General features: G+C 36.2%; 1 protein-coding gene across 1 annotated transcript; it reads right to left on the bottom strand.

Annotated features, from left to right (window-relative positions):
• Positions 1-15,791: 15,791 nt before the first annotated feature.
• On the bottom strand, positions 15,792-16,193 carry LOC149560320 (uncharacterized). The gene has a single exon (XM_089827590.1). It carries the CDS (start codon positions 16,191-16,193, stop codon positions 15,792-15,794), a length of 402 nt encoding a protein of 133 aa, XP_089683716.1.
• Between the last annotated feature and the right edge of the window lie 1,299 nt (positions 16,194-17,492).

Below are 17,492 nucleotides of genomic sequence, written 5' to 3'. Positions count from 1 at the left end.
TCAAAGAGCTATGACAGCCATCTTTCATGATCTCATCCATAGCATTTTGGAGGATTATGTGGATGATATCTTGGTCAAATCTCATACCTTCATGGATCATCTTGCTGACTTGGAGAAAGTCTTTGATAGGTTAGCCAAATATCATCTCATGCTGAATCCCAAGAAGTGTGTCTTTGGGGTCACATCTGGCAAGCTTCTAGGCTTTATAGTGTCTAAAAAAGGTATAGAGATCGACCTCAAGAAGGTCAAGGCTATCTTAGACATGCCTCCTCCCCAGACACTGCGACAACTTCGCTCTCTTCAGGGAAAGCTTCAATCCATCTGGCACTTCATCTCCTAGCTTGTAGATAAGTGTACACCATTTTCACATTCACTAAAGAAGGATGAGAACTTCAAGTGGGATCCTTTATGTAAGCGCAGCTTCAATCAACTCAAGAAGTATCTCACCAATCCCCCTATCTTGGTTCCACCAGTTCCTGTTCGTCCCCTAATTTTGTACATATCAGCAATGCCTACTGCTCTAGGGGCACTTCTAGCACAGCTCGATGACTACGACAGAGAAAGAGCCATCTACTACATTAGTAGAACCCTAGTTGGTTATGAACTCAATTATACTCCTATGGAAAAAGCTTGTTTGGCAATTGTTTTCTCAACTCAAAAGCTTCACCATTACATGCTAAGTCATACCATCCAACTAGTCTCCAAGATTGACCCTCTCAAGTATACGCTCTCTAGAATAGCACTTACAGGCCGTTTGGCCAAATGGGTTATGCTCCTTAGCAAATTTGACATCCAGTATGTGCACAGAAAGGCAATCAAAGGGCAAGCTATAGCAGATCACCTAGCTGATGCACCTCTAATAGATGCTTATCCGTTGATCATGGAATTTCTAGATGAGCATATCTGTCTAATTGAAGAACAACCCCCATGGAAACTTTATTTTGATGGCTCATACACATCTCATGGATCAGGGGCAGGAATATTGTTGGTCACACCTCAAGGAGATTACATTCCAAAAGCCTTCAACCTACAATTCCCTAGCACCAACAATATAGCTAAATATGAGGCCCTCATAGCAGGATTAAAGATAGCTGCAGAATGGAACATTGTTGAGCTACAAATCTTTGGTGATTCTTAGCTCATCATCAAGCAAGCCCTAAATGAATATCAAACAAAAGATGAAAAGCTATTACCCTACAAAGAGCTAGTTGATCAGCTAACCCAACATTTTACAAGGCTTCAGTTTACATAAGTGCCTCAAATACAGAACAAAGTAGCAGATGCTATGGCTACTATAGGCTCGCTCTTGGAAATTCCCTAAGCAGTTACACAGTATGAGTTTTTAGTGGAGCAGCTCCTCACACCCACCTATGCAAATGAGGATTCAAACCGTGTTTGTATCTTGGTTGGTCCCCAATCCCCTTGGTACCATGAGATTCATGCTTACCTTAATGATGGTATCATATCCCCTCACCTCACACATACCCAACGCCAAAACCTCATCCAAAAATCCTCTCACTATGTTATCATAGCCAATACCCTATATCGTCGAGGTTATCACGATACTCTCTCTCAATGTTTAGACCAAAACGAGGCCACGATGGTGTTAAAAGTACACTCTGGACTTTGCGGTGCCCACACGAGTGGTATTTTCCTAGTGCGACAAATCCTTAGAGCAGGATACTATTGGCCTACCATTCAAGAAGACTCCTGTGACTTTGTCAGAAAGTGTCTCCCATGTCAGCAACATGCAAATCTTGTGCACACTCCAGCACAGGATCTACAGCCTATTGCACCACCTTGGCCTTTCGCTTGTTGGGGCCTCGATCTAGTTGGAACTATCACACCCCTCTCACCCGATGGGCATAAATGGATAATAACAGCTACAGACTATTTCACTAAATGGGTGGAAGCAGTTCCCCTAGTCTTAGCTACAGGAGTTCAGGTCTCCAAGTTCATCTTGTACCACATTGTTTGCCGCTTCGGCATCCCATCCACCATCTTCATCGACCACGAAGGTAACTTTGAAAATATCAACATGGAAGAATTATGCACTTGCCTCCACATCTATCATCACTTTTCTAGCCCATATTTCCCACAAGGTAACGGCTAGGCAGAGGCAACTAACAAAACCCTCCTCAAAATCCTAAAGAAAGTTGTCAATGATTCCAGTTGTGATTGGCACCTACAAATAAATCTAGCCCTATGGGCCTATCGAACTTCCTTCCATACATCCATAGGCACAACTCCATACTCCCTAGTCTATGGTGCTGAAGCGGTACTACCTATAGAGATTGAACTTCCCTCCTTGCGCATATCTATGCAAGGAAAAATATCAGATGAAGAATACAGAGTAGCTCAGTTCACCCAGCTAGATCTCTTAGACGAGAAGTGACAACAAGCCTATGATCACCTCACAATCTATCAAACTCGTCTCAAAAGGAATTTCAACAAGAAGGTGCTTCCACGACACTTTTAGCCAGGTGACATGGTCCTCAAAGAAAACATGAAAGTCCAAGTAGATCGAGAAAAGAAAGGCAAGTTTGAACCTACATGGCTTGGTCCTTATGTTGTCACTACTTCCTTTGGCTCCAAAGCCTATCAGCTATCTACAATAGAAGGAGAACTCTTAAATGATCCTACTAACATCATTCATCTCAAGAAGTTCTATGCTTGAAGATCCTTGGTATACCCAGCTTTTGATAAATACAAAAAAAAAATAGTAAAGAGAAATAAGCGTCCAATGGTGAAAACTTAGCAATTCAAGCACCTTGGATAGGTACCTTGGTGAAAACCTAGTAATTTAGGCACTTTGTGTACTAAGACTAATCCATTATCTATCACCATCCTATCTCTCATCCATTCACCCACCATCCCATAAAACACCTGCTTGTTCCCTTGGTGTTCCAACCAAATATCCAAAATCTAATGGAGCTTGTAAATACCTCCTGTACGGCTTGTAAAATCTTGTACCTCAGCTTGTAAAATCTTGTACCAAAGCTTGTATTATACCTTGTAAATCTTGTACCATACCTTGTATATTCAAATCTTGTCCAAAGTTTGTACCATATGCCAGCCTGTAAATAATCTTGTATCCTAGCTTGTATACTATCACGTGCACACACAAAACAACATTTTCACTTAACCTTTTTGCAAACCATCTACCTATCCACCTATCACCTATTATAGACATCCCATCCTTCATAAACATTTCCATCTCAAAAAAACCAAAATATGAACAAACTTGTACATTTGTAACATATCTTGGTCCATCATCTTGTACATCCTCTTTAGCTTAGTACCATTGTATCTATCCAGCGTTCGTGTTAGTTCGTCCTTGATCAGCATCTTGCACCCATCGCACATCTTGGTTAGCTATTCCAATGCATCCTTTAGCTAGATTTCCTATCACCAAAGTGTTATCTTTCATAGTTCAGCTTGCCAGATGCATCACTCATCCAAATCCACCAACTTAGGTGCTCTTTGATAGGTCCTTGCAGGATATAGCTTTCCTCATGTCTGATCTTGGTCCGTTAGTACCTCATCCTACCCATCTCGTTGGCAAATAGTTCTCTTTTGAATTTTCACTTTCTTTTTATTTGGAATCTTCCCTATTGGGTCTTGAAATATCTTTTCCAAGCAATCTCCTTGTTCCCTCCTCAAGGTTTCCATGATCTTCCATATCATGGTATACTGTGAATGGGGAAATCAGAGCGTAAGGTCTTGATCATGTCTTTTGCTTGTTTTCTTTTTTGCTTGTGGGTTACCCAATGTCGTTTCCACACTACTTCCTTTGGGATTCATGTGTGATACTGGGGAAATCCTTGCATTTTTGTTTTGAGTTAGTTCATTAGTCCTTTGGACAGTTGGTGAAAAGGCCTTGATGTTCTTGGTAACCTTGGCAATTAACCAACAGTCCTATAGCAAATTTAGTGCTCAACTACATGGTGGTACTTCTCTTTGAAGTATCCCCCCGCTCAAAAAGCTTCAATGGTTTTTCTTCATCTCCATTATCTCCCATCCATATTCAACATTTGTCTCTCCTACCCCAGCTTATGCATCAATATCTCTTTAAATCACTCCTCACCTTTAGCTTTAGGGATCCACAATCCTAGTCTTAGGGATCCACCAATCCAAATCAATCCACTAAGCCTCATCTTTCGAGATCCACAATCCTTGTCCTAGGGATCTCCAAAATCCATCTTCTGCCAATCTGACTCTTTGAAATCCTATTGCATCAGCTTTATAATCCCCTCATCCATCTCCCTATCCTAGATTCCTTTTTATAGTACTCCGCTCCTTCATCCTCCACCTTCCCTAAAGTCTTAAGCTTGTTTCCTCTTATGCATCTGATTCTCCTTTATCATTCTTCCATAGTGAGAGCTTGAGCTAATTTAGCCCCTTCTCTTTGCCAATCTGAGTTTCCTTGCTCATTCGAGATTCTTGTACTTTTCAAGAAGCCATCGAGCCTTGATTTCTCTCCCCACTGCCTTCTTGAGGGGGCATCTCACAGTCCATTATCTCCTCTTCTGCTCTAGCCTTGGACATCTTATTTTCTTATCTTTGATGCCATGCCACATGCGGCATCACATCAAAGAGGGGAAAAATGTAGACACCTAAAAACCTTTAGAAAATAAAGTATTTTTATTTTCTGAAAAATTCCTGATTGCATCATCATTTATTAATTAATTAATTATTTAATTAATTTATTTATTTTTATGCCGTTAAATCCCTTTATCTTAATTAAAAATATTTAATTAAGGAATCCCTCCCAAAAATGTTTAAATCTTATTTAAATATTATTTCCTTATTTATTAATTATTTAATTAATAAATTGACCAAAAAACTCAAAATAAATAAAAAATTTATTTTTTGCCCAAAACTTGGCCAATTTCCTTAAGACCACTAACCTCTTCCAAAATCTTCTAATCCTTCTTTAATTTTTATTAAAGGCTAATCCCATCATTTCCTACCTCTAATCCCAACTCAAAATATTTAATTAAGATTAAATATTAATCCTCATGTTTATTAAAAAAGTTTTAATAAATATCTCCTCAACTCAAACCCTTGAAATAAATAAAACTTTATTTATTTCCTAAAAATCTAATTTATCCTCATCCTAAGAAGCTCTAGACTCTTATGGAAAGTCTTCATCCTCATCCTAGGAAATTCTAGACTAAATTCTAGAAAGTCTTTATCCTCATCCAAAGTCTAGACTCTTCTAAAAGATGTCTTTAAACCTAATCCTAATCCCCTCCTAACCTTGTCACATTCTCTAAACATGGGTTAAGACTTACTAACCCAAGCCAAAGTTAACAAATATCTCCTCCTTCACCCACCCTCATTAAATGCCATCCAATTGCCTATCCCTAAGCTAATCCTAAACCATCCTAATCCATCCTCTAATCATTTGCACAATCCTAAGCAAGCTTAAAACCCTCCTAATCAAGCCCAAGTTGAAATTCCTCTCATCTCCTTCAAAATATCCCAACCATAAAACTTTATGAAGCCCACTAGGCCATAAATGACTCTTCCAAAGCCCTTTTATTGCTCTTACAAGCCATTATGAGGGTCTTTATGAAGATTTTATCCCTTGAGCCTCCTTTGTTGACTCATCCTTCCCCTTTCCTCCATCTTCTCACCTTGTGACATGTGTCACTCCCTGATTGGCTGTAAGGAAGCACAATCCATGTGCTCTCCTCTCATGCAATCTGAGCCCTCCATGAGCTTTTTCCCATCCTTGCATCTTAGCCCTCAATCCCTCAAGCCTCTTGCCTATAAATTGGATCCTTCCCCTTTGCAAAATAACATAATCCATGAAGTAAAGTCATAATGCCATTTTAAGAAGCCATTTTACATCAAAACCATACACTCACACCCAAATTCCAACTCCATTTGAAGCCCTTTTTGAAGCATAAGCTTGAGCATACATCCTATCTATTTAGACAAAGCCACTCAACAAGAGAGCTTCTCATTGAGAGAGTCCATTAATGTCTCATATTCTCAATTGAGAGTTCATCTTAGTCTATCTTGAAGTTTATGAATTTTGTTTCGTTTGTAGAAGCTTTATTTAAATTTGGTTTCTATAAGCATACTAACATTGCTCATATATAGGAATGACTATAAAAAAATTATGACAATATCAGAAATTGTTGATTAAATGCCTTAGAAAAAAAAAGGAGTACAAAGGCATAGCTTGGTGGGACCAAGCCTATGCCATGCCTTTCCCCAAGGCAAAACCCCATGCAAAAGTCGAGAGCCATGCCAAATTCTTGCTCATGTCTCATGAATCGGGCACCTAATTTGTAATTCAAAAATTGGGTGCCCGATATCTTTAAACCATTATACCAAATTTTTAAAAATCGGGTACCTGATTTGTAAATGGGTACCAGAGTTTTAAAAAATTGGGTACCCATTTCTGATGTACTCGTTGGGCCCCAAAAGCTGCCCCACCAACCCAACTTCAATGATTGAAATGATTGAACAACAGTTTTGACCTGCAACATCGAATTTCATCACGCTTATTCTATTTTCTTGTCCTCTTATACAATTTGTAGGCTATTGATTCAAATTCAAAACTGGTGCAAACATGGGATCAAAACAACGAAGAAAGAAGAAAGCAAGAGTTCTGACAGATGAGGAGATTGTAGAAAATAAAGAGAATGAAGCACGACGTCAACGAGAGAGAAGAAAGAGAATTAGAGACTTGAACAATGTTTCAAAGGAGAAAGACATTGAAGATACCATGATGGATGAAGAAGTCAAAGAAGAGAACCCAATACGAGAAAATTCAGGTGCACATTCTAATTATGCATTCAATACAAGTGTGTCTCCAAACCCTCAAATTTTCTCTCGTGATGAAATTGGTGATTTTTTAGAAGCAGGTTACGATTTAAACGATTTAGATTTTCTTCATGAGAAGCAATTGTCAAACGATCATGCACAAAATACTCCAATTGAAATGCCTGCCCCAAAAGAAATGCCAAAAATTTTTGAAAATGATATTCAAATCCCAAATAACATTGAAAATAGTAAAGTGTCTAAAAATAAAAATTGCATGAATGTAGACATAGAAACACCAACTACTAAACAAACATGTCAGGATGATAGTAAAGTGTCTGAACATAATTTTCATATTCGTAATGATGTGTTAGATAATCTTGAGGGATTGGTTTCATGGAGACAAATTAGGACACATGCTAATAGATTGTATAGGCATTTTTTTATAATAAGAAATTTGGGTTTCAATGTCAGCTAATGTTGCAACTAATTAAAATGTCTAAAATGCAAAAAGTAATGAGAAGGTTGGGACTGTATGCAAAACCCAAGAATAAAAATGAGTCTTTAAAAAAAGTTGTATACACTATTGCTAGTGCCTTTGATGTTATCGGAAAGAGAAGTCGGTCTAAAGATAAGAATGTAGCACGACAAGTAATAACAATAGCTTTAGTTAACAAATCAACATCTGACAAAAGATTGATTACCAAAATAAGTGGATATCTTAATGTGAATCATAAGACTTTAGAAAGAGCTGTAAAGAGAAGGGTTAACTTTGAATGTGATCCAGCAAATATTTTATGGACTTCTAGTGGTAGACTCCCAAGATTTGATATGAAACTTACTAGTGAAATCAAAAGTTTGATTGAAAATTTTTCGCATGATAATACAAGAGTATCACCTAATTCAAGAGATGTTCTTAAATTGAGAATTGGGTCAAAAATACGTGATCCACATCTTAAACACCTTTTGGACATGACTCAAACTGAATTGTTTAAAAAATTTGTAGATGGTAAGGTATTAAATATTACCATTAGTCAAAGATCTTTTGAAAAGTGTAAACCATGGTATGTAAGGATTAACAAGGAAAGAATCACATGTTGTTGTAAAAATCATGTTCAATTTCATTACCATTATCAAGTATTTCAATTTATACGTGGTACCATGCATAGTAAAGAAATGTTGCAAGAATGTGGTATAAAAATACCACCTCAAACTATAAAAGATTTCATATCAGGTTTGTTTTGTAAGCCACCTAATGATCAATACTTTCTTTTCAATGCATGTCTTTCTAGTATATGTGATATGCGAGGCAATCTTTCTTTCTTAGATGAATGTTTGCATGAAAATGCTTTGACTACTTTTGGACAACAATTAGTTGAGGTAAAAAGATTCAAAACTATTGAATATCCATTGAAGGATGGGAAGTTTGGAAGAAGGTGTGATCTAGTTATAGATAAAGTTAGTTGTGATGCATTTATGGATGAGTTTAAGAGTGTGATCATACCAAAATATGTTAAACACTCTCAATATTCTAGATGGCTTGATGGAAAATTTTGCATATGTAAGAATACATTTCCAATTGGTACTATACTTTTAGTTTTTGACTTTGCAGAGAACTACACGCTTGCACTGCAAGAAGAGGTACAACCACAATATTACAATTCAGTGCAAGTAACAATTTATGTTCATAGGCATGCACCTGATAGTACAGAGGAGGATTGAAAAATATTAAGAGAGTACCATTTTTATTTAAGTGATAATAAACTCCATTCATCTAGGTTTGTCCAATATTGTTTCAAGGTCTTTTATGATAATTTAAAAGAGAGACAAATTCAAATGACACAACATTGGATATGGTCAAATAATTGTACAAGACAATTCAAGAATACTAGAATGTTCTATTGGTTGAGTAGGACACATAAGAAAACTAGCATCCAACATGTGTGGAGTTTTTTTGAGGCTGGACATGGTAAACGAGAACATGATGGTGCTGGTGCATGTGTAAAGAGAGCCCTTAGTAAAGAGCAATTACAATTTGAGGAAAGAGCTAAATTCAAAAATGCACATGAGATTTTCGAATGGTGTAACAAATATTTATACACGGGATCAATTCAAAACTCTACAATCAAATGTTTCTTCTACCTAGTTGAATAAAATAATATCCCTTCAAGATATGATTGTGATACAATTAGTGGGTCAGCTAAATGACATTCATTTAGGAGTTCAGATTCTAACACTTGGACTATATGGACTAGGGAGCTTGCTTGTTTTTGTCAATTTTGTCTTGCAGGTGAATAAGAAGAATGTGAGAATACAGAATGGGTTGAAGATTGGCAACAAAGATCATTAGTACCTACTGACACACATTTTAATGATGATATAGTAAATGAAGGCCAGAATGTTACTTTTGCATCAGAAGACTATGATCGTATTTCAGACATCATAGAACTTGGTATGCACAATTTAAATAGATTTTTTTGCGATCTCATGCTTCAATTTATATGATTTGCATATGTACATGAGTGATTAAATTGTTTCTATACTTTATCTTATCTTGTAGGACATGTTTATGATATTATTGCACCTAGTGATAATGATGAACATACTGAGTATTGGCTAGCTAGATGTGTGGAACCTAAGAAAAAAATGACATGTCATCAAGTGGACGATGATGGTTTTGAGTATCCAATTGGGTCTGTTGTTGTAGCTGGCACTGGCGACATAGATAGCTAACAAGAAGAAATGGTTTGCCAGCATTTGAAGACTACCAAATCGAAAAGAAGATTTTATACTATTCTCATTTGGTTGTGGCAAAAAATATCAAATTAGAAAGGTACAAAGGGAGACCCGCCAATAAGGTATTATGGACAATTTCAATGGACGAGCATGAGACAATCATAGATGCATTGCAAAAGAGAGAGGATGCAGATGTTACAGTGGGATGACTACATTTAAATCAAACACATGTAAGTTTTTTCATTATTGTATTATTTTTATATATGTATGTACTTATATAATTTAATTACATGTATGTTTGTGTTGTCAATACCAATTTAGAGAACTTATATACGTCTTATTCAGGTCTCAATTACAATTTATGCAAATTTAAGTGTTAAAGTGGATCAAACATCAACATCTTGTGCAATTTCACATAGTAAGTACATACAAATTACACATATATATTTACATAGTTCAAAAACCTTGAATATTAATTTATGTGTTTATTAATATGTGTGTTTTTGTTTTACATTTTTATTTTACAGGACCTCATTTGAAGAGATGTGTTCAACCAATTTTATGTTTCAAATGAGTTCAGTGAACTATAAATATATTGTTGACATTGTGTTACATATATTGTGAAATATGTTGTACAAACTAATTCAAAAATGAGAATTTACTTCTATTTGAAAGTTAAAGGTATGAGCACTTGATAAATTATTATAAATTAATTGTCAATTTAAGTAATGACCTCCTATTTTGTTCTATTACTTTTACATTCAAGCATGTTTAAATTAATGTTTGTTTGAAGTTTCAAATTACTATTGATTGTAATATTAAAAACTAAAAACAAGTGACTTGCACATGATAATTTAAAGATCATTACTCATTTTATTCATTGTATTGATTATATCTTTCATTACCAAACAACACATTAAGATCACTTACATGATGTACATTGTTAGGTATGTTATCCATACATGTGTGTCTTAAGGGGACATGGGAGTCCTAATAAGTCATTATGTCTATTATACATTATGATAGGTATTCATATGTTTAAGTTACCACATAATAGGTCTTATTAGGTGATAATGAGTCTTACATTACCAAACAACACATTAAGATCACTTATGATACATTGTTAGGTACGTTATCAATACATTTTTTAATTGAGTAGGTTAATTTTATTTGTATGAATTATCTCAATGCATAAATTTGATGTGATATTTATCCAATAATGATCTATAGATAGTTAAAATTATTGTTCATCTTGCATATATACTTACAAAATGTGTCATATGTTCATGAATAAAATATGTCAGAATAAAGAAAATGGTTTGAATATACTTAAAGCACGGTGAAACATAGTAATATATGTACTACATACACAAGCATGATAAGAAATCATAAAAAAATAGTACATGGTCTAACATACATCATAACATGATCTACAAAGTGAAAAAATACATGGTCTAACATGCAATTTTAACTATCCTAACACAAAGTGTACATACATCATAAATAATATATATATATATATATATATATATATACATCATAAAAACACAATCTATAGGTGCCAACAAGACCTAATCTATCTAACCAAATGTCCTCTTTTCTCCATGTGAAGAGGACTTAGATGGATCATCATGTGTAATATGAGTCATCTCATCATGTCGGACACCTTGTGAGGTAGATGTATCACCCTGTGTAACAGGAGGCACGTCTCATCATGTACTTGCTTAATTGAAATGGGTCTCAAAATTTAGCTTGCAAATAAATTAAATATTCACTACATAATAAAATAAATTATACCACATGAGATGGGTGTCCCTCAGTAATGGGAGGAGGCGCACTGTCAAAACTACCAAATGCAGCAGTGGTGAGGTCTTGTAATTTACAATACATACATTTTTTTTATTTGATTTTAGAGCATAATGAACTATACATTATGTACATAAATCATAATACTGACCTCAAATGATGATGTAGGTACCTCAATCTTGCTAAGTCCTATGCTCTCAGAAACACTCGTGGTGACGTACTCCTAAAATTATGGATACATAAACGTTTAGTCAAAATTAAATATACATGAATATAATTACAAAGTACATAATTTGTACACTACATTTTTTATACACTATAAATTAAACATGTATATATAATGTATATATCATACCTGAGTGGTATCCAATGTCACAGATGTGTCTATAGGTATGCTAGCACGATAGTCATAAGATGGAGTCGAAAATAGACTATACCGAGGCCTGTATGGATGAATATGATATCCATGCTCCTGTTCGTAAAATTAAAACACATAAAATATATATACATGTGAGTCAAAAAATTTCAGATTATAAGTTAATAATAATGTACATACATAAAAATAATAAAAATTATTTGTCTTCATTCAAAAGTTCATACCGCATGTATTTGAGGCTGTGCCTTAGAGGTAACTGGAGTAGGACTTGTACTAACATCAGTATGTGTAGATGTAGAAAATCCCTACAAAATCAAATAAAAAGAACATATGAGCACATGTTATTAAATTCAAATTTGAATGTACATTTTTATAGTTTAATTCAAAGTGCATACCGTATAAGGGATGCCAACATCTGTAGGTCTCGAAAAAAGACTATACTGCCTCCTATGAGGAATAGTGTCATCCATCCTCTATTATTTGAAAAGTACAAATTAATATAATTAATACAATTACACATATATGTAGAAAGTAAATGATTATGTGCACTTTATATCTATATTGAAATTAAAATTTTACCTGATGCTCTTGACTCTCTCCAGGCTCTCCCTGCTGCATGAGGTCAACAAATGATGACACATCTAGCTCATCACTACCATCACCACGGGTAGCGTATACATCATCATCAAAATCTGCACCTTCAGCATAATGGCCATCGTGTGCTACACCAGAATCGCTTTGGGGACCTGTGCATATGCCTCCACAGCTAGTACAAACATGTCCAAGTGGAGGAGTATGTACCGCCTGCGTCCACTGCTGTACTAAATTGCCCAAAAGGGAACTCAAATGGGTAAAATCAGATGAAATTGCATGATGATGGTGAGGAGTAGACACAATAGGTGCAAGAAGAGGTACAAGGGGCTTAGGTCACCTGTGGTTTCTCATTCTATCACTCAGCTTGTCCCCAAGCCTATCCTGAGTCATCCCTCTACCAACCCCCTGAAATGCTTTCATATCAAAATAGTTGGGTTTCAACCCAACTCAAACTCAGCCCATAAATTCCTAAGGAAGTACATGGGCACCTCATGATTAGTGTATGGTGGATGGTCAAATACCATCCACCATCGCCCCCAAAAATGTGTTGCTATGCGCGGATGTGTACACCACCTAATAGAAATGCGAGGCTTCTTGTCACTAATTGGTTCACCTGTCTTAGGGTTTACAAAATAATGTTGAAAATTTCCTTTACCTATATGTAGGTTATAAACCTCTCTATATGATAAGCCATCTAAAGTAGAAGGCACACATGCTTTCCCTCCATGATATAAATGAATTGATGTCTACATCAAAATGATGAATAGAGTCAACCATGCATTGCATGCTATCTACAAGACGTAGTAGGTGAAGGGGGATGCCTCTCATGTTGGATAGCCTCTATATCACTCATGAGGTCATTGAGATTATACCTCATGGTCTCGTGGAACTCATCCACGGTGGGTGGTGGAGTTGTGGGTGGGGGTGGAGGTGGAGGTGGAGGTGGAGATGGAGGTGGCAGAGGTGGGGGTATGGGAGGGGGAGGGGGTGGCGGTGGGTCCATCAAATATAATCTGAATATATATTTAAACAACATAAAACATAAAACACATAAAAAATACATCACAACATAATACATGTATGAAAAAATTACTATTTAATAAAATTTAAATCTAAAATTTATCAACTAGATCTATATAAATGCGCATATCTTTATTAAAATTATATCAATTTAATTATAAATAAAGTTAAACACTTAAGTCAAATTAAACATTAAATAGTAAATTTTTAAGTATGAACTCATTATGGATTATACATGTTCATGTCTCAGGATGGAACAAAGTTAAGATTATGACAAGGTTATGGTTTACAATTTTTTTATGTTAATAGTTTTCATGATGGCTAAGCTGAAGATTATTATAATGATTGTGATCCTTTAATGTTAGGGAACTTACCTAGGATTATGGTTTTAGTTACAATTATATTTACCTGTATCAGATATTTATTATGGTCCTAAGACGAGAGTTAAGGTTACAATTATCTAATGAAAGCCTAGAGATAGAATTATGAATTGATTAAAAAATATTTATGATTGTAGTTTGAATCCTAACTATTATCCGCTTAGTTCTACAAAAAGTAGTTGGCTAATAAAAAGTATTCTCTAGAAAGGTGTCGAAAACACTCATGTTATAGAGCACACGCTAACAATTTCTCCATTGTTGATCAGATGATAGAATTATCAGCAGAAGTTTAGATTACATTGCACACAAACACTTGAGATGTTACAAGAAAACTGGGACAAGACAATGGCACTAATTCTAAAGGTATGTTCTGACTTCTTGTCACATTTTGCAATAACCATGTAAAATTCACCTTTGGCATTTACATTAGAAAGGGGTAAAAGATGTAAAGATGAAAATATAAGAAGTTGCATATAATGTGTAAAGTATATTGAGTATATATGTATGGGGAAGCTGATGCAGAGTTACACACCGGAAGTGTACTCTTGGTCTAGATTGCACTTAGACCCTTCAAACAAGCCAAACTTGCTTCTAGCCTTAGGATATCCTTAAAGGACCTTCCACTCTTGGCAAATAACCTTCTCACAAGGTTTGACAACCTTCTCAATGCAAGGAACAGGTAAGCAAAGTCTGCTCCCAATTTGTCTTTAGAAATAGTATCCCTTTACTAGGCCAAAACAAGGATCTATGCTTTAGGCCTCTCAACCACTTGATCTGATGGTCAACACACCTTCACATATCCCAATGTACTCTGAATCAACAACCTTTCAGATTCCCACACTTTTGTAATACACCCAACCAATACCTACCTAGTAAATCCTAGTAGGTCAGCAAAACCTGAGTTTCAGCAATATCTTTTGATTTCCCCAAATGACTTGGCAAATAAAATAGAGTTTCAGATACCCTTTTGACTCCCCTTAAAGACCTCCAAATCTTAAAATCTCACTCCACTCCAGCATATCCCAACCTATGCAAAACACGCAGTCCTAATAGGCCTAATTAGGCTTGGTTTGTTAAGCAAGTGCAAGGAAATGGGTACACAGAAAAAGATACTGACTTGGATGGTGTTAGAGAAGGTCTAAGACTTCCAATTCAACCTTTGGTTGCACTCCAATCAACCGAACTTCACAATTCTACTTCCAAATCTGAATTCCGAGTTCAAATTCTATGCCTAACTTGAACTAGGGCATCATTGAAACTTGGACTCCCACCTTGGAAACTACTCCTACTTCTAGAATCAACAAATGGTACATGTCTTCTCTCAGATTATTGGGTTTTGTACCCCTGAGGCCAATTAGGTGCACTCTAATGGCTCATTTGCACAAAACCCTGATTTTATGGAGGGTTTGGGACTGGTTTCACCCAATTTGCTCTAACTTTGTCCAAACTCCTTCAAATCACTCCAAATAAAATGCAATGAGTCAGTGGGACATAAAACTCTACAAATCCACCATTAAACTTCTAGTCTCACGTCCGTACCACACGTGCAACCTCTGAAAACAGCGAATTAAACAGAAAAATAGGGAGTTCTTTATTCATCCAATGAAAAATCCGTACAATGAAGTTCCTCTGTTCTTTTGGGAAGAGGATCAATATATTTATAGCCTAATGACACCTAAAAACTGACCTCCTAGGCAGTTAGAGGTCGAATGTAACTGATTTGCAAAAGTTGCACAGTTTTCTTGCAAAAGTTGTCAGCAACTTTTTTTTCAAAACTGCCGATATGAGCAACTTTTCATATGAAGACTTCAAAACACATTCTAAATGTGATATTATTGAGCATCATGGCTATTTAGGCCATATGAAACCCTCCTAAACACCTAAAACATATATACCCTATAGGCTACTTACATCCTTGGTTTATAGGGTCACCAAATAAGATGAAGTGCCTACACAAATGGGCTCATATTTATTCAAACCTTGCATAAAACTTCATAAAACCTCTAATTACATCCAAAGAGGTATGAGGAAGGAAGAATGAAGACAAGATGGAGTTTTTATCCATTCCTCTAATACCAAGCTTTGTGCTCTGCACCATACTACCCCTCTCCAAAAGAACTCAAGTCCCTTGAGTTGGGAATGGTGTTAAATTGATAGCCTACTTTCTCTATCTCTGCTTGAGTCATCCATGTTGCATCCTCCTCAGGTAACCCAGCCCATTTGACCAAGTAGGTATAGTATGTGCCTCTTCGTGTCTCCATAGAAACTCTCTTGTCCAATATGCACTCAATTTGGAGTTTATGTGTCTTTGGCAATGCAACATCAGTAACCTGCTCTTCCAGACCTGTACTTGCATCCACAATATCAGTAGGTTCTTTGAAAGCAAATAAATCAGAGATATTAAAGATTGGTGACAATCCAACATCCGGTGGCAATTCAATTTTGTATGCATTGTTCCCACATTTTTGTAGGATCTTAAATGGACCAATTTTCTTTGCCATCAACTTGGTATGCTATCCCTTTGGCATCCTCTCCTTCTTCAAATGGACCATGACAAGGTCTCCAACCTTGAACTGCAAATCCCTTCTTTTCTTGTTGGCATGTTCTCTGTACTTGTCTGCAGATTTAGACAGTCTTTCTTTCACTTGGTGTTGTACCTCCTTCATCACTTGTGCAAAGTCTTGAGCTTGGGCACTTCTCCTCTCCATCTGACTGACATCCCTTAACTCTAGTACTCCCCTTGGGTGTTCACCATAAAAAATTTGGAATGGTGTCAAACCAGTACTTCTGTTTACTGAATCATTGTATGCATATTCAGCTTGTGGTAATATATTATCCCATGATCCACCATATTGTTGTGCCAAGCATCTTAGTAGGTTCCCTAGTGACCTATTTGTTACCTCAGTCTGCCCATCTGATTGAGGCTGATAGGCAGAAGAAAAATTAAGGTTTGTTCCAAGTCTTTTCCAAAGAGTCCTCCAAAAATGTCCTAGGAACTTGGAGTCTCTGTCTGAAACAATAGACCTTGGTAAACCATGGAGTCTTACCACTTCTTTGAAGAATAGACCTACAATGTTTGAAGCATCATGTGTAGTTTTGCAAGGGATAAAGTGAGACATTTTGGAAAATCTGTCAACAACCACAAACACACTATCATTTCCTGCCTTAGTTTTTGGTAATCCCAATACAAAATCCATGCTTATTGAATCCCATGGTCTGTCAGGGATAGGTAGAGGAGTATAAAGCCTTGCATTTGATGAGTGCCCTTTAGCCTTTTGACAAATTATACAAGATTCCACAAACTTTCTTACATCGGTCTGCATTTTTGGCCAATGGTAGAATCTCCTAACTTGCTCAAGTGTTTTGTCTAATCCAAAATGACCAGACATGCCCCCACTATGTTTTTCTTTGATTATATTCTCTCTATATGATCCCTTAGGAATACATAATTGTCCCCCCTTAAACAATAAACCATCTTGAATTAAAAAATCAGAGAGCTCTGTGTGATACCTGCCTTCCATGCTTTGGCAAACTTTATAAATCTCTTTGAAATCCTCATCTTGGCTGTATAGATCCTTCATACCTTCTATGCCAATGGTTTCAAGTTCAATTGATTGAACTAGGAGGTTTCTTCTGCTTAGGGCATCAGCAACTTTGTTTGTGATCCCTTTCTTGTGCTTGATTGAGAAAGTATATGCTTGGATGAACTGCATCCACTTCATGTGCCTTTGATTCAATTTTTCCTGCCTGTTAAGAAAGCTCAAAGCCTGATTATCAGTAAAAACAATAAACTCCTTGGA

This window comes from Cupressus sempervirens, chromosome 4 (genome assembly GCF_028749045.1).
Source record: "Cupressus sempervirens isolate cs-2001-9-10 chromosome 4, ASM2874904v1, whole genome shotgun sequence".
Taxonomy (NCBI): domain Eukaryota; kingdom Viridiplantae; phylum Streptophyta; class Pinopsida; order Cupressales; family Cupressaceae; genus Cupressus; species Cupressus sempervirens.
The sequence above is the reverse complement of the archived record's forward strand: the minus strand, read 5'-3'. Positions and strand labels throughout refer to the sequence as shown.

Excerpts from the sequence above, each read along its gene's own strand:
- LOC149560320 (XM_089827590.1), bottom strand. The coding sequence starts at position 16,193 with ATGGCAAAGAAAATTGGTCCATTTAAGATCCTACAAAAATGTGGGAAC.